Source organism: Cladophialophora yegresii, assembly GCF_000585515.1.
Source record: "Cladophialophora yegresii CBS 114405 chromosome Unknown aczIN-supercont1.1, whole genome shotgun sequence".
In the NCBI taxonomy this organism is placed as follows: Eukaryota; Fungi; Ascomycota; class Eurotiomycetes; order Chaetothyriales; family Herpotrichiellaceae; genus Cladophialophora; species Cladophialophora yegresii.
The window spans coordinates 2,912,037-2,933,815 of record NW_006913045.1 but is presented as its reverse complement, the minus strand read 5'-3'; the positions used below and the strand labels follow the sequence as shown (position 1 = coordinate 2,933,815).

The following is a 21,779-nucleotide window of genomic DNA, read 5'->3' as shown; positions in this document are numbered from 1 at the left end:
AGCTTACGCCTTCAGTAGCCCACGCCAGCCGGAGCAGAGCATACGCCTCAACCGGGACACAAGCAAAGTCATGGCACTCATGAATAATGCTGGCCCCGTTAGTCATCAGTCATTGCATGATAAAATACCAATGCACCACCTCAACCAGTCCCTCTGTTCTTCTCAGCCTCCGCTACTCTCGCAACCTCCTCCGCGAACCCCCTGAGATCCTGAAACCTCCAAGCATAACCCACCACCTCCCTCTCCAGCGCGATCCGACTCTCCGCCTCCTTCCCCCACCGCGGCCCATCCCCCACCAACCACACCGAACTTAGCCCCACCCTCTTCGCGGGCGCCTGATCATGCCCCAAACTCTGCGCCACATGCAGGATTCCTTCCCCTTGGATACCCTGCTCGGCACAATACCTGATCAGAGTCTCCAATTTGGCATCGTCGGCACGGGAGACGTCACTGCCAAAGTCCTCCGCCGTGAACACTTTCCACCACTGTACCTCGCCAAGCCCGCTCGCACCCGACGAGGCCGTGATCTCCCAGGCGTAGCGATCGATATTCGACAACGCGACCAATTTAAAATACCGACTCAACGTCCGTAACGCGTCCAAAGTGCCAGAGAAGGTCGGCCAACTCGCAATCACGCCCTCGCTTCCGAACGCTTGAGCCTCGTCCTCGGAGGTGTCGACATTCAATTCCTTCGCCACGCGTCGCCAGATCTCCTGCAAGATCACGTCGAACCGCTTGACCGGCTTCTCGAGCTTGATGGCGTCTTCCTGTCGTTGGAAGAGTTTGAGGAACTCGATCGATCCCACGGTTGCCGAGTCGGGGATCGTGCTTGACAAGGGCTCCGGGTTGAGATATGGTGATGAGGGTGGTAGTCGGGATAGGAGCGGTTGGAAGGCGTCGAGGACGTGAGCCTTGTATTCGATCAGAGTGCCGTAGACGTCGAAGGATAGGACTTGATACTGTAAGAGGGGGAGAGGGGGGTTCGTGGGGTTGGGCATGGGCATAGCCATGGTAATTAATTAGCCCCAGTCGTTGAGGCAAGGTCTTGAAGGTTCCCACAGGCGGCCACAATGCTTGCAGAGTCAAGACAACCTCGCGCAAATAACGCCGCTCTCTAAATGCTCAATGCCGCTTTTTATTGCTTGTACGACAGTAATTGAGGAAGCCTTGTCAGAATGGAAACTTGGGTGAAGTTGGCTGTCCGTTCGAATGACGCTCAGTTGATTCAAAAGACGGATCTGACATTGGCGCTATTAGGTAAGCGAAGTGCGTCTCACGTGATTGATATTCGTCGCTGGTCGTGTACAAAGTATTGCTTGCGATCATATACGCACTCTTCGTCACGGCTCGCATTCTATCTCATTTGCAACTCAGTCGCTTCTCATTTGCTCTGACTCGACCTCATGGGACAACTACGTAACCACATAACTCCCCGCTCGTGCTTGCGTTTCTCATCACACTCGCATTCGCACCACAGACATAGCAGGGACACGCCCGAGCACAACCCCGTATCCCGTAGCCAGGTTCCCTTGCTCGCATTCACCGCTTGCCCTTCTTCTTAGTCGGCACCACCTTGAACTGAGCAGTCCCTTCCTCCTTCGCAGCGGTAACGTTGGCTGGGCCCTTCTTCGCCACTTCGGACCAGCCACCTCCCGCGGCACCTGCACCCTTCGTGTCCGCTCCAGCGCCGATACCCATCATCGGTTGAGCGCCAGCCGCAGATTCAACCACACCCTTGTCCGCAAGTTTTCTGCGCCGGACAAACTCCTCAGCGAAGCGCCGCCCATCAAGGATCTGTGAACTCGCATAGACACTATCTGATATGATTTCGATCTCAGGTGGGAGCTGAAGTAAGTCTTGCACAAAACTGTCAACTGTAATCGTGTCAGCATACAAGAACCAAAGCAGATAGTCAAGGGTGGACTCACGGTTGATCCCGGCATTCAGCCCCTTCCCGAGCGACCCTTTGATCCACTTGGTGAATTCTTCATTGGCTTTGCTCTGATTTGGAAGGGTGGTGCTTCTGGCCGTCTGTACCGTCGGTCGGGTCTTTGGCGTGTTGCTAGTAGAGACGGTCCGAGACACTGGCTGGGGTGTGGCAACAACGGCGGGGGGTGCTTTGGCTTTGCCACCAGAGCCCACCGTGGTCCACGCACCTCCGGACGTGGTTGGGACAGCCGGGACAGCTTTGCTGGCAAGTTCCGCGTACCTCTTGCCCACGGCAGCTGCAGCGGAGTTGGCAGCATTCTGCGCATTGGCTACGACTTGGGCCGCTGCAGCCCGTTGTTTGCGACTTTCTTCCTCTTTCTGGATCTGTGCTAGAGTCTTTTTGGGTGCCGCACTTGCTCCGGCTCCGACCTTTGCAGGTGTTTGCTTAGACCAGACGGATGCCGCCTGAGAGCCAGGAGTTACGGGAGAGGCTGCACTGCCCCACGTCGACGTCGATGGCAAGCCTGGCGCAGGAACCGGAGCTTGACTCTGCGCCAGAGCCAGTCTTTCCTGCTCTGCCTGAGCACGTCTTGCGACTTCCTCCTGGACTGCGGCATTCTTGGCTTCAGCTTCTTGAATCTCTTTCAGAGATGGGCCTTTTGGATGTTCCACGATCCGCTCAGCCCACGGAGCGACAGACGCAAGAGGAGTCTCGACCGGCGTCTGAGTAGCCGACCTTGACTCGGCAGCTAGAGCGTCAGCAACGTGTTGTCGGTTTCGCTGGGCCGCTGGGGCAGGCAAGGGTGAGATCGAGACAGGCGGGTGTTCAATCGGAGTATCTTTCGTCGCCCACTCGCTTTCCTCAGCCGCCGCCTGTTGACTAGCGGCAGCAATCTGCACTTGCTGAGCTAAAGAAAGTGACTCGGGTTCTGGTTTGGCAATAGCAGGTGGATGTCCGATAGGTGCAGGGAGATTAGCCGATGCCAACGGCATAGGCTGCTCGTTTGTGGGACGTGGAGCACCAATGGGTTGCTGTCGCGGCTCGTCAGGGCCGAGACGACCGGCCGGGAGGTCTGCTTGTCCACGTAGGCTGTGGAACTCCTCCAGTCGCTCGTTGCGACCCTGTGGGCCTAAAAAAGACTCTTGATGCCCTCGCATATCGGCTTGTTGCTGTTGCAGCTGCAGTCGAGCCCTATCTTGAAGCATCGTGTTGACTTGTTGGGAAGAAGGGCCCGCCTCTGGCGGAGGTGGACCTAAAGGGCCACTGGTAAACGGCAGACCCGCACGTTGGCTGAAACTCAGGCGTTCCATCAGATTCTGGATGTCATCTTCGCGACCGAAAGCTGGTCCCCCAACAGGGCCAGCGTGTTGACCAAAGGGTGCCGGCTGTTGCTGTTGGGGTTGCATCATTGGCTGGATGGGGGATGGTTGGTAACCTGTAGGGGAGGTGATGCTGCCGAAGCTGGGCTGACTCTGAAGAGAGTGGGCGCTTGAGTGGTGCTGCAAAGAATGCATGCCGTTTTGCATCTGCATCTTCATCGCCATTTGCTGTTGCGCAAGGTGCTCCTTCTGTCTCGCCATCAGGTACTGTTCTTCTTGTTTGCGTCGTTCCAAGGCATTCTGCTGTTCCGCGGTCAAAGTAGTGCCAAAACTGGGAAAGCTATTCGCGAATGGCGGCTGAGTAGTGCCGCTAGTCGGTGGTATGGCTGGGTTCGCCCAGGTGTTCCCTGGACCAGAGGTTGGCGGACCGTGCGGAACACCGATTTGAGGCACCAGGAAGGGCTCGCGAGAATTTCCAATACGTCTCACAAGCTGAGCAAGCGGCTCGAATTCGGCGTCTTCAAGCTTCTTCACCTGCAGTTCGGCAGTAAAGAACCCGGCTTTGAACCAGTCGTGCATCTCAAGACCTGACCATGGCCCTTGCGTATTGCCTTGAGGGTCCCGATAGATCCAACGCATACGGTCGGGCATGACCATCTGTCGCTGCTGTGCCGCCGGCAATTGATTTGAGGAACTGCTACCGCTCGATTGGCTAAGACCATGGCCGGATTGGTAGTTCTCCGATCCGCCTGCTCTTGGTCCTCCGGTTTGTGGACCTGCACCAGAAATGGCAACTGAGCTGGTTGGGGGTCCTGAGCCTGGAAGACCGTACTGCCCATTTCCCGGCTCCTCCACGCTCCTCATTGAGGGGGAGTCCTCGAACGCACCGGATCCACGAGGGAAGTCGTCTTGTCTGCGAGAGGTCACGTCAAAAGGATCGCGCATAGGATGCTGCTGAGCGCTTTCAGGTCGAGACTCGAAAGATCGCGCCTCATTCCTGCTATCCTCACGGACGTGTTCCTGCATGGCAGCCGGCAACATAGCTCCGAGTCGACTCGCACGACCGGCAGAGCCGAAGCCACTGAAGCCGCCTCCCAGACCACCGGGAGACTGTAAATCAGACAAAGGACCGAATACCGGATCACCAAATGCAGACGCGATGCCACGGTCCATGGCCGGCTTGCCAGACCCAATGCCTGCCGCAGACCACATTGGATTGCCTCCGAGACCACCAAAACCAGGTAGACCGCCAAAGCCACTGACGCTACGAAGACCACTCGCTGAATGTCTCCCTTCATCGGTGCTGGGATACATATTGCGGCGTGGTGCAGCACCACCAAAGTGTGGAAGACCTGAAGCTTGAGATGCGGAATCATTTGTATCTTGTTCGTCTTCGATACGGCCGTGGGGGCTTTGATATGGATTAGTGTTTGTCGGGCTCATCGGCTCATGGGGATTCTGTGCTCGTCCGTATGGTGTTTGCTGATATGGATCATCATGGGTGAAATCGCGGGTCCCGATGGAATGATGGGCCCCAAATGCAGACATACCCATCCGCTCAATGCCAGGAACGGCCGGACCGGGGTCTTGGGACCCACCGAGAGCTGCACTTCCTGCTCGCATAGGATCATCCTCGTACGGATTAGTCTCACTACGACCTGGGCGAGTTCTCAGCTCGTCGCGCAGCCTGGCATGCCTGGGATCGGCGTCCTCCTCAGGGAGGTTTTCCAGGGCACCAAACAATCCTTTGTCTTTGGCCAGCTGGGAGACATCTTCCGAGCTTGCCTTGGATTGGAGGATATCCTTGAATCGACTTGAACCACGAGCACTGCCGAAACCGGGTCTCTTGTCGCTCGATTCGGACGGCGTCGCTGTAGCGCCGATGGCGAAGCTGCCAAAGGTACCCATGGAACCAAACGTTGAACCCTGCCCACCTGCTGACCAGGGCGAGGCAGAGAGCTGGTTTCCTCCTGCACTTAAAGGACCAGTTGCAGCTCGTCGCAGTCCAGGTAATGGAGGCTGTGGTTCGGGTGTTTCCTCCGGCTCTTGATTTTCCTTGCTCGTCGGCGTGGTTTCCTCCTCTTTGTAGTCCGTTCGACGTCGTAAGAGAGCGGGCGGAGGTGTTGCAGTATTGGATTCGTTTCGGAAAAAGGTCTTTCCCTCTACAGGTGAGAGGGGGCCGTTGCCCATGAATGAATCGCTCGTTTCGCGCCGACGAGTGCCAGGTCTTGAAGCCCCCGGAGTGTTGCTATATGTCGATAATGACGCTTTGCGACCAATGACCCCGACCCCAGTAGACTCCTTGGTGATATTTTGCTGTGGTTTGATAGGCGAGTTGACCGATGATGAAAAGAGCTGCTCCCGACATCAGCCGTCATGTCCATGGCCCGCGCATGACTCGAGAATGTTTCTTACCTGCTTCTCCTCCTCGGTCAAGTTTGCCAGGCCGAAAGGTTCTGGATTCCCACCGTAGTTCCAACAAACCTCAGGTCCAGGCGTCTGATCTTTCCCGTCACTCGCAGCGCCTTGGTTCCCCAGCCCGTTCTTGCTGTCGAGAGGATCCCAGGTGCCAGCGAATATATCTTCCAAATTCCTGTCTAGAGCTGACGTCTCTTTTAAAGTTTGGAATATGTTCAGGAGCTGGTCTTTGGAATACCGCATATCGCCTGGAGGGGGATTGCGCGACATGGTGGAGTTCGCGGCGCTGAGATGGGGAGGAATGTACACGCCGCCGGTGTTGTTAGCTGAGGCACTGGCAGTCCCGCTTTCGCGTGTCTGTGAAGGCGTGGTGGCTAGAGAGGGTCTGCGGAAGGTCTGGGTGGCACCATTCACATTTCTTCGAGACCTGCAAATATGGCAAAATAGTCAACAAAAATGGTACGAGGGGTAAGTTTGTTGAAGATACTGTGCTTCTACAGTGAATGTGCTTTCTTAAAGAGTTTCGTTGTCATACCAATCACCCGAGCCACCGTTGTCCCTCCTGCTTGCCGAACTGTCCCCGTTAGTGCTCGCAGCCGCAGAGGCAAAGGTTGGTGCAAATGGAGAAGGCATCGTGTGAGTGTGTGAAGGAGGAAAAGCCGTATTGTGGACCGGGTCCGCTACAGCAGCTTCTTAACGGATGCGAGGACGAAATGCGGTATGTGGGCGCGTGAGTTCTCGAGTGTGCGAAAAGCGCGGGTAGGGTCGAAGGATGGACGACAGGTTTGCGGATATGGATGGTTCTACAGGGCGTAGTATACGGCTCGTGGCTAGATGGTTGGGTGTCACAGTTGGCTGAAAATAAATTCACGTCAGGTCGTTCAGTTCGGGGGAGGAACTGGAGGAGAGGAAAGACTGAACAGAAAGCAGTGACTGACGGTCTCTTTTCGACCAGTAGCAGGTGCATACCAAATTACTCCACTGGCACGGGCGAGCCTATGATTTCGTTATAGGTACCACTACGCTTAACTGGAAGGGGCTAAGGGCGAGGCACCGGAACTCGAATTCTCCTGAGATCTTTCCACGATTGTCGGGTTGCGCCCCCGACTGGACTCGATCGCCCCACGCCATACCCCCAAGGCCACGCACAAAACATTATGGATGCTGGTGCTCGGTCTCAAAATTGCAAATATCAGTGCGCCCTGCGGTTCTGTACAGTCCGTGATGCACATGCCAGCATATCCCGTCCCTCAGCCAAACCGCAGTCTACCCGCCTGTTTCTGTCGGAGAGCAGCGGCGATACCCACAGCCGCAAAGCTCAGGGCAGCCAGGCCCATGGTCTTGTAGCTAACCTGCGACTCTTCCACGACGCGCCCGATGTACGTCGGCTTTTGCCCGGCGAGCTTCTCTGCGCTGCTGCCGGAGAGATCATAGTCTGACCAGTCCACACTACTCAGTAGCTATCAAACAAGTCAGCATTACGAGCGTCTCGAGGTCAGTATTGATCAGATCTCACCTTTTGATAGTCGACCACCGTCCGGCTCCAGTTATTGGTGATCTTGCCGCTTTCTTTGACTTTGTACCAGCTGTTGCAGTTGGGATCGGCGAAACTGCTTCTCTCCAGCTCCGATTGAATCTCGTCATTGAATTCTTGAATCCTCTTGACCTTGGGCTGAATCACCAAGGTGCGGCCCTTTCGTCGGGCTTCGATGACTTCTTTGATGAGGGCATTGATGTATTTGCTCTGCGCCTCGATCATCAGGATAATGCTGTTGTGACCAAGGTTCGTGTTCGGTCCGTAGAGCATGCCGAAGTTGGGCAAGCTCTCGACGGTGACACCGTAAAGTGCCTGCCCGCCTTCTTTCCAAATGCTTGAGAGGGTCCGGCCGGCGCTGCCAGTGATGTCGATAGGGTGCATGAATTCCACCGTGCGAAAGCCTGTGGCCAGCACAATGACATCGTACTCTTCCTCTTTGCCATCAGTAACAATGCCCTTCTCAGTGATCTTGTCAATCTTGCCCGTTTCCAACCGGACATTGTCACGAAGGAACACGGGGAAGTAGTCGTCGCTGATGATGACACGCTTGCATCCAATCGAGTACTTTGGCTCCAGCTTCTCCCACAAATCAGGACGATCAGGGAGTTGTGCGCGCATGTGATCTTTGCTCACTTTCTCCATGAATTGCGCGGTCGCGGAAGCGTTGTCGAAGACGGCGGCATGGAAGCTTTCCCGGTAGTCCATCATGTCGGCACGTTTGCGATGTCGGATCAAGGGCATGTACTTGTACAGATTCCGTTTCCAAGGAGGAATGGAAGAGTCAAGACGGGGAATGACCCAATTTGGTGTCCTTTGGTGAATGGTGAGATGCCCAACTTCTTTCGCAATTTCAGGTATGATTTGCGCAGCTGTCGCTCCATTGCCGATGATTGCGACTTTCTTGCCTCGTATGTCGTAGCTCCAGTCCCAACGAGCACTGTGCATCATCTTCCCCCGAAACTCATCCACGCCTGGAATATCAGGCATCTTTGGCACGTTTAATTGGCCAACAGCGGAGACGAGGAAGTCTGAAGTGATTGTGTATGTGCTTCCAAACTCTGCATCTTTGGCGCCTTGCACGGATACCTTTGTCTTCCACTTCTTCTCCGCGTCGTCCCACTTCGCAGATTCAACAGCGGTGTTGAAGCGAACATAGCGGTATAGCTCGTATTTTTGGGCCACTCCCATAAGGTACTGCAAAATTTCCTCTTGGCCAGGATACTCTCTCGTCCACTCCGGGTTCTGCTCGAAAGAGAAACTGTACAGGTGCGACCATACTGACGCAGAGTGTTAGTGTCTCTCTGCCAAAATGTCTACCAGACGGATCTTACCATCACAACAGCATCCCGGGTACTTGTTATCGCGCCATGTACCCCCGAGACCTCCACTCTTTTCCAGAATGATGAAGTTTCTGCAATTGTTCCTCTTGATCAAGTCGATTGCTGTACACAAGCCAGAGATGCCGGCGCCAATGATAACCACGGCTGCCTCGGTGTGATCTTTGTTGCCCACAGGCACTTGAGGCCACGGCATGTCGCCCCCCATCGCTGCTGTTTGGGTAGCGTGTCCTGGTTAGATAGAGATCGAAGAGAAGGGCGTGTCCTTGAATTGTACTTTGGCAAATGGTACAAGACAATTCACAGCGTGAGTGCAGGAAAAGGCGTTGACCGTTTTAAAAGGTAGACTTGTAGATCGGCAAATGAAAGCAGTACCTGATCTAGTACTGCCCGGCACAGCTTGGTCCGAGGTAATTGAGATGCCCCAGCGTGAGCAACAGTGGACAAGGGACGGCCATGACAGACGTGGGCGGGTCGTGGCGAGCCAATGGACCAGCGTGGTGCCCAGGTACTGCGGGGAAGTGGTGAGAGCGGGTGGGCCGCGGTCTGGACCTCCGCGTCCGCCCTGCATGACTCGACTTGGAGCTCCCAGCCTGAGTCCTCTGTCGCGCGATCTTCCTGACTCGGCTTCTCTGACAAAGTAGCAGAGCGGAACGACTCGCCCATACGGAGTACTATGATGGCCGTGGGGAGACCGCAAAGCCAGCGAAATTGCTGACTCATACTTGCGTTGCATGTGCTCCCGTGGCACAGGGGTGAATGGAGGCCGCCCATTCCCTGGTGTTGTCAAGGTCTCGGACCGTCAATCCAGAATGAAATCATCAGTGCTGAGATGGATTTGCCTGAGAGATGCCAACTCCTTGTGAGCTTGCTGTAAAAGAAGCTTAGATCTCGGGGCCAAAGTCCTCGGAGCACTGCTCGCGGCCATCCCTTTTCTTCGACAATCTGGTCGAGTAGCATCAAGACTGCAAGCAGGTAAGGCGGTTGGCTGACGGATTCCAGCAAGAGAGGTGCATCTGGTTACATCAAGTCAAGTGCGCGGATTATCTCAAGAAATAAATGACCAGGAAACAGAAGGTGAAGAAGATAATGGCGCCGCCCCAAAAGATCCATTTGTCCTGCTTGGCTCTCCGTTCGACCATACGGATGGTGTCACCGCTGACGCCCAGCGTGTTTGCGACGCTGTAGAGCTTGCGCTGAGTGCCTTTGAGGATGTCGCGCTGGTTTGCCAGATCACCGAGCACTGCCCGACCACGGTCTAGAAACTCGTCCAGCTGCGAGTTGGCCGAGTCGAAGAAATTCTGTTCTCGAAGAGCATGTTCTTCGCGAGTGTAGTTGCTGGGTCCGGCTCCAAACGACAAGCCATCCTGGGTATTGCGATGCGCTGGCGCGAATGCACTTTGAGTCGAGGAGGCGTGAGCGTACGGGTTTTCTGGGGTGGCCGCATGATGAGGCCGTCTCCCCAACAGTTCGTTCCTGTTGTTGGCTGCGACAGCACTGTCTCGCTCTTTCTTGAGATGATCGAACTGTGTGCGGTACGAAGCTAGATCAGCGCGAAAGTTCTTCAGTCGCTCCGCAGCCTTCTCTTTCTTCTCTTCGTTCAACTCATTTCGTGAGAGATTCTGGTAGTCTTCGAGGGTCCGCGATAGGCTCGTCAGTGTCGTGGAAATCTGTCCTTGCAGAGCGGGAGACGCAGTAGCCGGTGCCTGCGCAAAGGCCTCAAGGTCTTTTCGAATAGCAGTAGACTGCTTGAGCGCTTGGTTGAAGACTACGTTCTGCAATGTGTTAACGAGGTCATGGCGCACAGGAACAACTGTCGGCTTACCATCTTGCTGAAGACTCAGAAAGGGACTGACAAAGAAGGCGAGGGTATCCGGTGATGAATGAAGAGGTTGAATCTGTCAAGGGATCATGTTGTCGAGAAATAGTCGAAAGACAGGCTGTCCTTCCAGCTCGCTTTCTTCGGGTTGAGCCCTGGAAAAATGATGCAGTCAAGTCATGGAGAGAATTCCGCCCACCAGCTGCACTGCACAAGTGCCAACTCACAGTACTACGTTGAATACACAGTCGGTTCAAGGTCTAGAGGTCACCTCTAACAAAGTCTATCTTCGAATGCAAGGGGAGAGTATTATAGTATCGCCATCGACTCTCGAGAGCTGGAGGCTCAGTTGCATGTTGCTTCGTGGTGTCGATGGGCTTCTCATGAGGATCTTCTTTAGCACTAAAGACAATGCAACTTCTCAGCTGTGACCTATTGTAATTATGTGAAGCTGAGGCAGGTATCACCCCTTGACCGCGCAGGAACAAACCATTCCTCGCTGTCTTCATTCATGTCTCTCACCTCAATTCACCCAATAGCAAATCCAGACCATTCTTTCCTTTCGGAAGTACTATTCGTTGCCAGTATTTGCACAAAATAGCCTCCCGACCCTTATCTCTCAAGAAGCAACCCGCATTCGTACTCCCAGCATGGCGTCCGGCAATGCAGAAACAAGTCCGCCTCGATCAACCCTGCCTGGGCCCAAGAACAACTCAATGGGTCACGAACAGACGTCCTCCGAGGACAGTCCCTCTTTTTCTCAACTGCTCCGAAAGAATCCTGTACTGCTGTACACCACGATCTTGAACCCGGTGCTAGTTCTTCATTCCATCAATGGATTCCTCAGCCTGCTGTATCCTGCCGTCAACCCACATTCAATTTTCAACACCTCAGTTCAGCCTCATTTCGACGTCCACGCGCAGGATGAAATTTGCAGGCTTTTCACTGTTGTCATGGTCGCATTGCAATCGTTCTTGTGTTCCTCGCATGCGGGAAATGTAACATGTCCTGACTCGAAGATCGACGAGGGTCATGACGGGCACTCCGACACATAAGGACAAGCACCACGAAGCGCAGGGAGACGGCTGTTAGCATAGTCAGATTTGCTGGACACTTGCGAGGTTCTGCAATAGAACCTTGGTTAGTGGCGGAAATGGAAGCACTGCAATCAGGAAATCGAAAAAGGGATATCATATTCTTCGGAGCAAAGAAACCTGGCACCAGAGGCTTGCACGCGAGAAGCCGCCCTGTCCGTCCAACCGAGTAGAGTGCCCATACACAATTACACAATTTCGATCCCAACCACGCGGAGTTAGGTCTCGCTGGCCATCATCGTCTATTTGGGAGGATACTTGTTCTCCAGGAGCCACCTACACCCGTTAGTTCAGGTCCACACAATTCAAGGTCATATCTCAAGCTTACTTGCTGCCGAAATAATCGGCCACAGCGAATGCGCCGACGGCACCAGCTACGGTCCCAGCCAGCTGCCAGTCCAATTTGCCTTCGGTATGTTTCTGGTAGGCGCCGTATCCGATGGCGACGGTCGCAATGCCCCAGATGAGAGCGTTGCCAATGACCACAGGATTATCCCTGTTCTCGTTCAACTTGTTGCCATCCTTCTTCAGCTCGTCCTTGATCTGCTTGCCCTTGGTGGCAGCCTTCTTCTTAGCGCTGTCGGCATCGTGAGAGATCTCCCTCGCCGCAGCACGAGCCTTGTCCTCCGCTTCGTGTTCGAGTCTCTCAGCTTGGGTGTCCGTCTTGACCGATTGCTCTCGGAAATCGGACGTGACGGAACTGACATGAGGTGAATCGACGTCGACCAAGCTTGCGGATTCAGACTCGGATGGTTCGAGCGAAGGAACTGGTGGGGCCCGCCTAAAGGTTGGAAGTCAGCTACGCACTCATGAAACGAACGTCCTGGCTTCAACGTACGCCTGTTGTTTGTCAGTTTAGGGACAGTCTCAACCAGAAGGACAGGGTGACGCACCTCCTCTGGAGACTGCTTGGGCCCTTTGGCAGCAATGTCGGCGTAACTCATCTCGTCGGGCGCCTGATGGAGAACAAGGCCAGCAAGTGAAGGAGAACTGAGCCGGACTCGAAGGACGAGCGCAGAGAATCGAAGTTGGTGATTGTGAGTAGAGTTGACAATGACGGAACAGGCAAAAGAGCAGAAGCTCCCACTGCCAGGTTTCCACGGCAAGTTGGAACTGCAGACCAGCGCAAGTGGAATGACGAACAGTGGGGCGCCGTCCAGACCAATGATTGGTCGGGCGAGTTTCCCAATTGCAATTCCAGCATGTGCAGCTTTTCGTGTTTCGTGAATTCCCTCACAGCAGGTCGAGCGGTCAAGCATGGTCAAGCCACTTTACGCTAAGCCGACCCTGGCCTGTGGCTGGAAGTAGTGGTGTGGCTGCTGAGAAACTCTATCCCACGGGCTGCAAGTGGTTCTATCACGACAATCTTCCCCAAGAGCTTACCGACCTTCCTCTTTTGGCACCAAAGGGTGCAACGTCGCGATAACCATGGGCATAACGAGCTTAAATGCCCACGGCCGTCAGGCGTCCACGACCGTCTTGCGAGGCCTTGACTCTTCCGGATTGTACACATCCTGTCCCTTTAATCCTTCTGTGGAAAGGCCCATCGGAGCCACACCTCGTTGCTCGTTAGGGAGCCGTCGCTGTTCGAGAGCCCACTGAGCGACGTCGCTCCACTGTCGTGAAATGTCCAGTTTCGAGAAGAACTACGACTATAGAGGCCCAGGTGATGATGTCGTCGAACCCAAAGGACTATCCGCTACCCAGTCAGGGAATCTAATCGACGGCGCGCCGGCCGGGTACCATGGTACATCAATCAGATACTATCCATTCACGAGTTGCGGATGGCTGACAATGATAGACCGGGATGTATTCGGCAACGAGGAAGGCGCCGATATCAAGTACAAGACGCTATCCTGGCCACTCGTGGCCGTCCTCATGATCGCCGAGATCGTTTCCAATGGCATGCTCTCACTACCAGCAGCTACCGCCGTAGTAGGCATCGTGCCCGGCGTCATCTTGATTGTGTTTCTCGGTAATATGACCGTAAAGCCCCGGTCGATGTCGCTGACACACGGCCGCATAGGGATATTTGCGCTATATACCTCGCTAGTCCTCATTGATTTCAAGCTCAACCACCCAGAAGTCCACAATATGGGTGACGCCGGCAAGATCCTAGGAGGCCCGATCCTACGCGAAATACTAGCTGCCGGAACTGTCATCTTCGCCATCTGTGCCACGGGGTCGTGAGTGCACCCAATCACCGAAAGCCGGGACCGTTTCCGACACAGTCCCCTGTCATTGCTCGTCAGCATCGGAAATGCTAATTGACCTGAACAGACAGCTACTGGCCGGTCAAATCACTCTCGGCGTGCTATCAGACAACAAGCTCTGCCTGATGTGGTATACAGGTGCGTCAACGAAGGCCATGGGCACGGGCATAGCCAAGACGAATCACTGACGACGAGGCAGGCATATTCGCCATCCCAACACTCATCCTATCTTTCCCCCGAACCCTGGATCAACTGTCCTGGCTCTGCATCCCTTCGTGCATTTGTATTCTCGTGGCGGGGCTTGTCGGCATGGCCGCAGCGGGAGCGCACCCAGCACCGGAAAGGCACGTCGACATAGCGCGCTCAGCGAGTTTCTACGATGCATTCGTATCCATTACGAACCCGGTCTTTTCATATGCAGGCCATTTCATGTTCTTCATCCTGATTTCGGAAATGAAGCGGCCTCAGGACGCAAAGAAGGCTGCCTGGGTGTTACAGGTGTTTGCCACCACGTAAGTTGACAAACCCCGCGTCAGGAAAAATGTCTCTCTGTTTCGGATCTGTACCTCTAGCCAGGTAAACAACTGACTTGAGGTCTGCAGGTTCTACGCCGTCTTCGCCATTGTGATGTACGTGTACCTCGGACCATCCGTCGCGTCACCAGCCTTCTCGTCCCTGCCGACAAAGTGGGCAAAAGCCACGTACGGTATCGCGCTGCCGAACTTCCTGATCGCGGGCTCTCTATACTCCCACACGGCCGCCAAATTGTTCTTCATCCGTCTCTTCCGCAGGACCCGCCACCTGCACCAGCACACGATGCTCGGCTGGGGAACCTGGACGGTCCTGATCATCCTTGCGAATGGCGCCGCCTTCGTGCTGGCCGTCGGTGTGCCTATTTTTGCGTACCTCGTTAGTATTGCCGCCTCTTTGTTTGCCAGTTGGTATACGTACGGCATCGCGGGCGCGTTTTGGCTGTACGACGCATGGCATGGGCTGGACAAGGGACACGTCAGAGGCACGTATGGGATGAGGGCATGGACAGGGAGCCCCGTCAAGACCGCTGTGAATATGGCAACGTTCCTAGCTGGGGCTTTCATTTGTGTTGCGGGTGAGTCTTTGGAGCCAACCAGGCTTTCATTATGCCCTTGAGCTTTGCCCGCAACGGGAAAGACTTTACTAATGACCTCCCACTAACTGTAGGAACCTACGTCTCCGTCAAGCTCATCGTCGACGCCTACAACAGCGGTGCTGTCGGCGAGCCTTTTGCTTGCTGATGAGCGTCGAAGAGATTGACATGGTAGGCACGACTCTGACGGTTAATTACAGTATGTAAAGTGGCTACTCTGTACCTATCAGGTGTGCTCCAAGTTTCAGAGGGCTTAATCTAGTCTAAGCGTTCTGCCTTTTGTTGTCCGAGTGATGAAGAGTAACAAAGACCCTAGAGTTCGGGACTCATCCCCATGACGAACGGAAGGAATCGTCGTTTTTCGACCTGCTGTGGTAACCGTAGGAATCGACGCTCTCTCTACCTCGTTGCCTTTTTGCCGAGTGGATTGAACGCCCCTGGGGCTGGCATGAAGCGTGAGCCCCCCTTGTTGCATCGACATGACCTCTGTCACTGCCGAAACAGCATTCCTCGCAGCTTCGATGTGTGCGGCATCGAGCAGACCTCCGCCCGCTCAGCTCCGAAGACGGCGAACACATCACTTGCAACATGCTACACGACCGACCAAACCCCCCCCCCCCCCCCACCCCAGCTGACAAGCCCATCTTTCAGCCGCGTGGCGTGTGGTATGTGTGTGTGCATGTGCCTGATCATGAAGTTTTGGTTTTGTCGCGACGCGAGTCCTCATGCTGGCATGGAATAATCATGCGGTTTCGACACAAGGGACGAAAACTGGGCTCAGCAGGGTACATAGGCCCCCCCCCCCCTCAGCAGCGGGCTTCCACGCTCGACACCCTTCTTTAGATCCTTCTTACACAAGTTTTCTGCCGAGAAAAAATCGCAATCGCAATCGCAATCGCCATTGCAATCATAAGGCATGTCTTTCAGTACGTTCAGAGTAAACTTACCTAGGTACTTTTGAGTTTGCTGGAATACTTGACCAGTCGGGCCTTGGTGCCTATCTAGGTACGCACCGATCAATACCTACGTACTGTAATGGCGGATGACCATGTTATGTTACTGTAGCCCTTCATGATTTTATCGTCTGGTCGTGACCTTGAATACGATAAGATCTCTGTCCACTTCATGTCATTACATGCTCCAATAAGTATGCGCCCTTAAGAAGTCGGGCGGACGAGATATTTCCTTCACTTCTTCAAACAGGACATTCCATATTAGCGCATTCGAGCCAGGACGAACGAGAGAACAGTCTACGGTCAAACAAGGGAGGTGGAAACCGTGGAAGTGGACGTTTATGTTCTCGACTTTGCCGTGTCGCCCCTGGCTAGCGATTCTCGCTCACCAGCGAAGCTGACGTCTCGTCGCTATGCATAGCTAGCTCTTTGACACTGTAGCTCGCCTCTGGTGCTGCGGCATTCAATGCCCTTTGTCTCCGCACTTCTCTGCTGCCCATGGTATCTGCGATCCAGTCATGAAGATAACAACATGCTCAACCCTTCTCTGCTACCCGTGGTAGCCTCGTACCCTAATCTCGACGACATGTCAACGCCTCTCTGCTGCCTAATTATGGCATCGGCAATCCGGTCATGACGATCTTGGGTACCGAGTCCTCCTTGAGCTTAGTGCTTGTCCCCTCGGCTTCGCCGACGACAACCTCCGGCATCCCTTCACTGACACTATCATGATGTTTTGCCGTGGAGCCCTTGGGCCGCCATGTCGACACGGCGGGGATATCTGCCTTGAACTTTTCCACTTCTGTGCCGTATGCCTTTGGCGTGAGTTTCATGAGCGTGTGTAGTGGCACTTCCATCCAGGGGGACTTTTCTTGAGGGATCTCCATGAAGTATGCGAATATGCAGCGGACGATGGCTTGGTGGCTGTGGGGGTATTAGCGTAGACAAATAGGGGAGGGAGGACTGGCACCTACGTGATTATCATGACATTCTCGCTACGTTCCAGTTCCATGATGATCGGTTCCAGACGGATGACGACGTCTCTGTACGATTCGCCGCCTCGGTACCGATAGTTGTACTTGTCGTCGTCTCGGGCTTGGAAGTCCTCGGGGTACTTGTCGGCGATCTCTTGGTACTAAAGTCACAAAGATCACTACACGGCAAAGTGGGGAAGAAGATCATGCGAAGTGCCAACTCACAGTCATGCCGTCGCAGACGCCGCTGTCGAGCTCGTCGAGAGCCTTCCATTGTAACTTCTCCCAGCCGAGTTCTTCCTGCAAATATCGCGCTGTCTGACCGGTGCGTTTGAGGGTGGAGGTCCATATCGTGAGCGGAGCGTCTTTCGGCAAGCCTGACTGTTTGACCAGCGCTGGTAGCAGTTTGGCGTATTGTTGGCCGCGTTCTGACAGGTCTGCGTCACCACCAATCTTCCCGTCTAGGTTGTACATTGATTCACCGTGTCGTGACAGCCAGATGCTTCGGGGCTTGATGTGGAGGTTCGTAAGATAGTACACCAGGCGTGATTGCAGGTAGTCTTGGATGAGGTTTATGACGACTCGGGCGCCGATGTTGATGATCTTCACGTAGGTCAAGTTTCTCTCCGACTCGTCGATGGTTTGGTAGACCTTCTCGTAGTTGCGAATGCGGTCTCGGAAGTCCTTGGCAGCCTCTTCGGGGTCCTGGCCGATGTAGTCTGGCGACGTGGTCTTGACTTCCAGGATGTTGGCCATGATGAGGTCCTCGTCGTCACATTTGCTCTCGACGAACAGGTGAAGGAGGTTGGCCTCGCTGATCTTGTCATGGATCCACTTGCGCCGGGATTTGGTGGAATTGGTGGCATCGAGAATGGCGACTTTGTTCTCTTTGTTCTTGAACCAATTCAACATGTCGGCGACGGCCGCCTCCGCTGCCGCCTTTCGAGCCTTCTCGCCCTCGGGGTTGTTGACGTCAAAGAACTTGGCGTCCGGGTGAGGGTTGTCTGTTCGTCGGTACTTGCCAACGTTGAACACCTCAGCGTTGACTGAGGTCCACCGCAGATATCGTTTGACTATACTTGTTAGCGTCTTCGATAGACTGCGATAGGCACAGCGTACCTTTGCCTGCTATCAGGCTCTTCCCTCTGGCCGGCAAGCCGACCATCACCACCACGATCTGGGTGACATCGCCCTGTAACCGACCGGTTAGCATCTGTAGGCTAGGAAGACGCGCAGACAAAACAGGAGCAACTGCATACTTGGTGGAGGGCGGGGAGAGCGTAAAACGCCATGATGGCGGCTTTGTCTACGCTGGTTGACGGCCAGCAGGAACAACGCAAGACACAACAGGAAGAGACAACAAACGTATCAACGAGGAGAATTGTGCGCGCTCACGTCTGGCCCCATCGTGGGTGGGAGTGTTTGAAATGGTAGAGCCTCAGTCGCAGGTCTTGGCGACGATGTCGTCCTTGTGGGATTCAACGCGGCTGTCGATGTCAATAGCGACGGCGACGCTCCTGGGGTTCTCCGACGACAACGACAAGTGGGCGTGCCAGTAGAAAAGGCGTCCTCCCAATGGCCAAATGCGTCCAAACTGAATTTTTGCCTGTCTCGGAAAAATCAGGGACTGGCCTAGGGCTGATGGGAGATCTTGCTTCCCCACAACCCAACCACGGAATGATCGCGGCTTTACTCCTTGCAGAGGGTAAACCAGTAGTCCGGTGTCGTTTTGTTGTATTGCTGTGTCGCAGGGCTGTATTCGTTTGGCGGGCACAAAAAGTATGTCCGGCGCCTGGCCGGGCCATCGGACCATGTGCCCCGATGTCATCGAGTTGCTGGCGGTGCGTACCAACAATCTGCGTCACACCTGCTACAGTACTCGCATTGTGCCTCGGTTGGCAGGGTGGGCGGCACCCCCCACTAGGTGCCGTTTTGAGGGGCAGTCTCCATCAGATCTTATGCCGGATCCGGGGATGGATTGTTGACGTCGAACAAGTATTCTCCCGTGGCCAGCCACGCAGCTGATTGTCCAAGGTCGGCGCAGTGAAATGCACAACGAAGCAGCAAACAGAGAGTCAAGGCCAATATGAGAAGCGATATGAAATGAAAGGTGTGCTCACTTCAGACGGTTGGATTGTTCTGTTCAATGCGCTCCTGCTCAACATGGCTATAGGGCTGGATTGGACGAAACTCATGGCTCCAGCCTGGGTTGCGGTGCGACTGAGCCGGTTTGTCCAATTCCGCTGGGTGTGAAGTTGGGCGTGGGGTTCAGATTGCCCGCAGTCGTCCTTCGCTTTGGGGAGGGGGAGTCCAGGGACGCGTTGTGGACGTCACATCCAGCCTCAATGGACAATGCAAGACGCAGGTCGTCTTCGGTAGCGGTTCATTCACCAGTATCAGGCTGTGTTGATGGAACGAGGCGTGCAGATTGATGGAGATTCGGAAGAAGAACAGACGGATCTCGTGCAGCGGTCGGTCGCCGCCTGGAGTCTGTGTTGTTAATGGACTCACGGGGAAAACGCGCCGACGGCAAGACAGGGACTTGGACGATGGGAGAATCACAAGGACGTACGGCACCTTGTCGTCTCCTAGAGACTTGAAGCCGTGTAGCAGAGTAGAGTCAGTTGATGGACGATTGTTCAGCTGTTGACAGGCGGTGGGAGGCGAGGTACAAGCCGCAGCTGCCCCCAGTTTCTTATCGCCCCCAGAATTTGCTTATCGGCCTACATACAACATGACAAAGTCCCTCAAGACGGTCACCAGCGTCAATGTGGGCATGCCATCATTAACAACACGAAGCAATATCTCTTGGAGCTGCGCTGAGGTAGTGTGTGCATCGAGATGCATGCCTCCCGAGATCTATTCGGTGGCTTGGGTCATCCGCTTTTGTCTAGTTCCAGGTGCCTTGCTGCAGCGATCATCACCGCTACTCTCGGCGGCGACTAAGATACGTGAAAAAGGGCTGTGGCCATGCCTCCAATTCTTTTCCAATTCATAGAGCCAAATCAGGCACACGATAAGACCTGTCCTGGATTCGAAGCTCTTCCAATGCTCCAATCGAATTCACCACGGGCGCTCCCCAAGTCATTTGTATGCCTTGTGAAGCAAGCTACCCGGGAAAAGAAACTCCATGTCAGCCCGGCGGCAGTCATGGCCACTGGGTTTCTGGACTGTGGTCTTCTTAAGGACACCGTTGTCAGCTTGAAGATTGCCAGAGCAAGACTTGCACAAGAACAATCCGCACCCCCTGCCCTTTCCCTCCCCCGCTCCCAACTTCTGCCCGTACCTATTTCGCGATTGGTCGGCCACACATCGCCAAAAGGCAGGCTGCGTACATAGCGAACAGGTGTAGTAGACGCCGAGTTTGATGGCGGGCCCGTTCGGATAGCGCTTGTCCAGTAACTGCCCAATGTACGCCTTGAACCGGGCGTGCTCGGGGTTGCCAAACTGGTGAACGAAGTGTTCTTTACACCTCGAAATGTGGAGACGCTTGAGTGAACACTCCACGCACATTCGCGTCATCTCCTTTCCTTGAAAACTGTGCCCTTTACCACATTCCTGTAGCTGTCCATCTTCCCGCTGTGCGACCTCAGCTTCAACGGGACCATACCCATAAATACCGTATCTGAAATCATCGCAGAAGTGGCACGACGGCTCCGCATCAACGGCATATTTGAAGTTAATGGGATGAGTCCAAGGCGTGGTAATGGTGAATGTGGAGAACGGCATTGGGGTCGCCAACCTAGGGGATGGACTGGGTGAGTCCAAGGTGATAGGGTTTTGGCGCGATGTTCCAGCCACCGATCCTGAGGTGCCCAGTATGGCTTGGAATTCAACATAATGTCTGCGCAAGTTATCGATAGGCCTCTCGGCCACTGGAGAGGGAGACGGAGTCGGCTGAGCCAACAGTGAAGACGGAGTCAAGGGAGGTGCAACATGTATGGTTTCAGTCCGCTTCGACCCTACGGATTCTCCAAGTTTAGTCGACTCTTCTTCGTTCTTGGATGCACCGCACTTGATATGATCAACATCGCGGTGCTTGCAGGATGAGTTTGGACAGTCTTTCGTCGCGCATCGCTTCTTAGATTGGTTGCAGGAAGGAGACCCGGGGTTCTTGGCTGTACAATCGATCTTCCTCTTGAGCCCACTGCGGGTGGTTCCCTCGTCGATCTTGCAGCTCTCCTCATCTTGGAGCTCCAGATACGTTTTGTTCGATCCGCGACGACCATCTCTCCTGGTCCTTCTGTCGCTCTTGTGCTTCACCTCATAGCCTGTGCCATGCTGAACTGCAAGCTCACCGAGGAGGAGTCTACCGCGTAAAGACCCAAACCGAATAGTCAGCAGGGTAGGGAAAGGTACAAAGCGGTCTTCGAGCTTCCCAGCTGTGGTATGTGTGGGGTTCGCTGGTTGTTGACCTTGTTTAGTGCGCTTAGCCCTAGCTGCTCGAGCGTTAAGAAGCCGACGCCTTTTCGGAGCTTCAGGATTGTACTCATCAGATGACGCGTCGTGGTCATCCCAAGTAGTGGCTTGATTGAGGTTATTGGTAGCTCTGACTTGCCGGAATTGGTAATCGTCGCGTAGATGACGTTGCACCTTGGGCGTGGTACCTTTGGAGGATATACGTGCTTCGCGGAAAGCTTTGAGGGCATGCTCAAGCCTGGCCTTGGTATATGTGGCTGCCATTCTGAATCGGGTGCCACCCTCGAAGACAATGAAAGGAATGATCAAGTGGTTCGTGTACAAGGAGGCAAAAGAGAGGTAAGGTTGAAGAATGGTAGAGAAAGTAACAAATAATGGATCATCCACATGTGAAAGTCCCGAAGCAGGTGAAAGTGAGCACTGCCACTGGGAAACTTGTCACCGGCTCAATGTGACATAGATATTCCCATAATTCAATCCCGTGACTATTTCCGCGCTGACAGAAGTTAGCTATGGCGCGAGCAATTGCTTGGGGAAGTAAGCAGGGTTGCGAAGCATTCAGATCTAAGCCCGGTCAAAGGCCGTGGTCGTCAAAGCATATGCTACGTTGACCGTCGTGATAAAGTAGAATAAATCATCC

The 21,779-nt window shown here is 54.4% G+C and overlaps 8 protein-coding genes across 8 annotated transcripts; 1 reads left to right on the top strand and 7 right to left on the bottom strand.

Moving 5' to 3' along the window:
- Window positions 1-140: 140 nt before the first annotated feature.
- On the bottom strand, window positions 141-1,010 carry A1O7_01044 (uncharacterized protein; the record flags this gene model as incomplete). Its single annotated transcript, XM_007755083.1, has 1 exon — window positions 141-1,010. The coding sequence occupies one exon, from the start codon at window positions 1,008-1,010 to the stop codon at window positions 141-143; it is 870 nt and encodes a 289-aa protein (XP_007753273.1).
- A 529-nt stretch (window positions 1,011-1,539) lies between these two features.
- A1O7_01043 (uncharacterized protein) lies at window positions 1,540-6,300 on the bottom strand (the record flags this gene model as incomplete). The annotated part of the gene is made up of 4 exons (XM_007755082.1): window positions 1,540-1,874; window positions 1,929-5,604; window positions 5,665-6,094; window positions 6,203-6,300. The coding sequence occupies 4 exons, from the start codon at window positions 6,298-6,300 to the stop codon at window positions 1,540-1,542; spliced, it is 4,539 nt and encodes a 1,512-aa protein (XP_007753272.1).
- Window positions 6,301-6,917: 617 nt separating this feature from the next.
- Window positions 6,918-8,749, bottom strand: A1O7_01042 (uncharacterized protein; the record flags this gene model as incomplete). The annotated part of the gene is made up of 3 exons (XM_007755081.1): window positions 6,918-7,127; window positions 7,184-8,481; window positions 8,536-8,749. 3 exons carry the CDS (start codon window positions 8,747-8,749, stop codon window positions 6,918-6,920), a joined length of 1,722 nt encoding a protein of 573 aa, XP_007753271.1.
- Window positions 8,750-9,584: 835 nt separating this feature from the next.
- Window positions 9,585-10,369, bottom strand: A1O7_01041 (uncharacterized protein; the record flags this gene model as incomplete). The annotated part of the gene is made up of 2 exons (XM_007755080.1): window positions 9,585-10,316; window positions 10,367-10,369. The coding sequence occupies 2 exons, from the start codon at window positions 10,367-10,369 to the stop codon at window positions 9,585-9,587; spliced, it is 735 nt and encodes a 244-aa protein (XP_007753270.1).
- A 1,409-nt stretch (window positions 10,370-11,778) lies between these two features.
- A1O7_01040 (uncharacterized protein) lies at window positions 11,779-12,398 on the bottom strand (the record flags this gene model as incomplete). Its single annotated transcript, XM_007755079.1, has 2 exons — window positions 11,779-12,221; window positions 12,293-12,398. The coding sequence occupies 2 exons, from the start codon at window positions 12,396-12,398 to the stop codon at window positions 11,779-11,781; spliced, it is 549 nt and encodes a 182-aa protein (XP_007753269.1).
- A 682-nt stretch (window positions 12,399-13,080) lies between these two features.
- Window positions 13,081-14,941, top strand: A1O7_01039 (uncharacterized protein; the record flags this gene model as incomplete). The annotated part of the gene is made up of 6 exons (XM_007755078.1): window positions 13,081-13,429; window positions 13,481-13,640; window positions 13,735-13,805; window positions 13,867-14,179; window positions 14,270-14,775; window positions 14,868-14,941. 6 exons carry the CDS (start codon window positions 13,081-13,083, stop codon window positions 14,939-14,941), a joined length of 1,473 nt encoding a protein of 490 aa, XP_007753268.1.
- A 1,416-nt stretch (window positions 14,942-16,357) lies between these two features.
- Window positions 16,358-18,012, bottom strand: A1O7_01038 (uncharacterized protein; the record flags this gene model as incomplete). Its single annotated transcript, XM_007755077.1, has 5 exons — window positions 16,358-16,670; window positions 16,721-16,881; window positions 16,946-17,793; window positions 17,840-17,912; window positions 17,980-18,012. 5 exons carry the CDS (start codon window positions 18,010-18,012, stop codon window positions 16,358-16,360), a joined length of 1,428 nt encoding a protein of 475 aa, XP_007753267.1.
- A 1,792-nt stretch (window positions 18,013-19,804) lies between these two features.
- A1O7_01037 (uncharacterized protein) lies at window positions 19,805-21,403 on the bottom strand (the record flags this gene model as incomplete). The annotated part of the gene is made up of 1 exon (XM_007755076.1): window positions 19,805-21,403. The coding sequence occupies one exon, from the start codon at window positions 21,401-21,403 to the stop codon at window positions 19,805-19,807; it is 1,599 nt and encodes a 532-aa protein (XP_007753266.1).
- Between the last annotated feature and the right edge of the window lie 376 nt (window positions 21,404-21,779).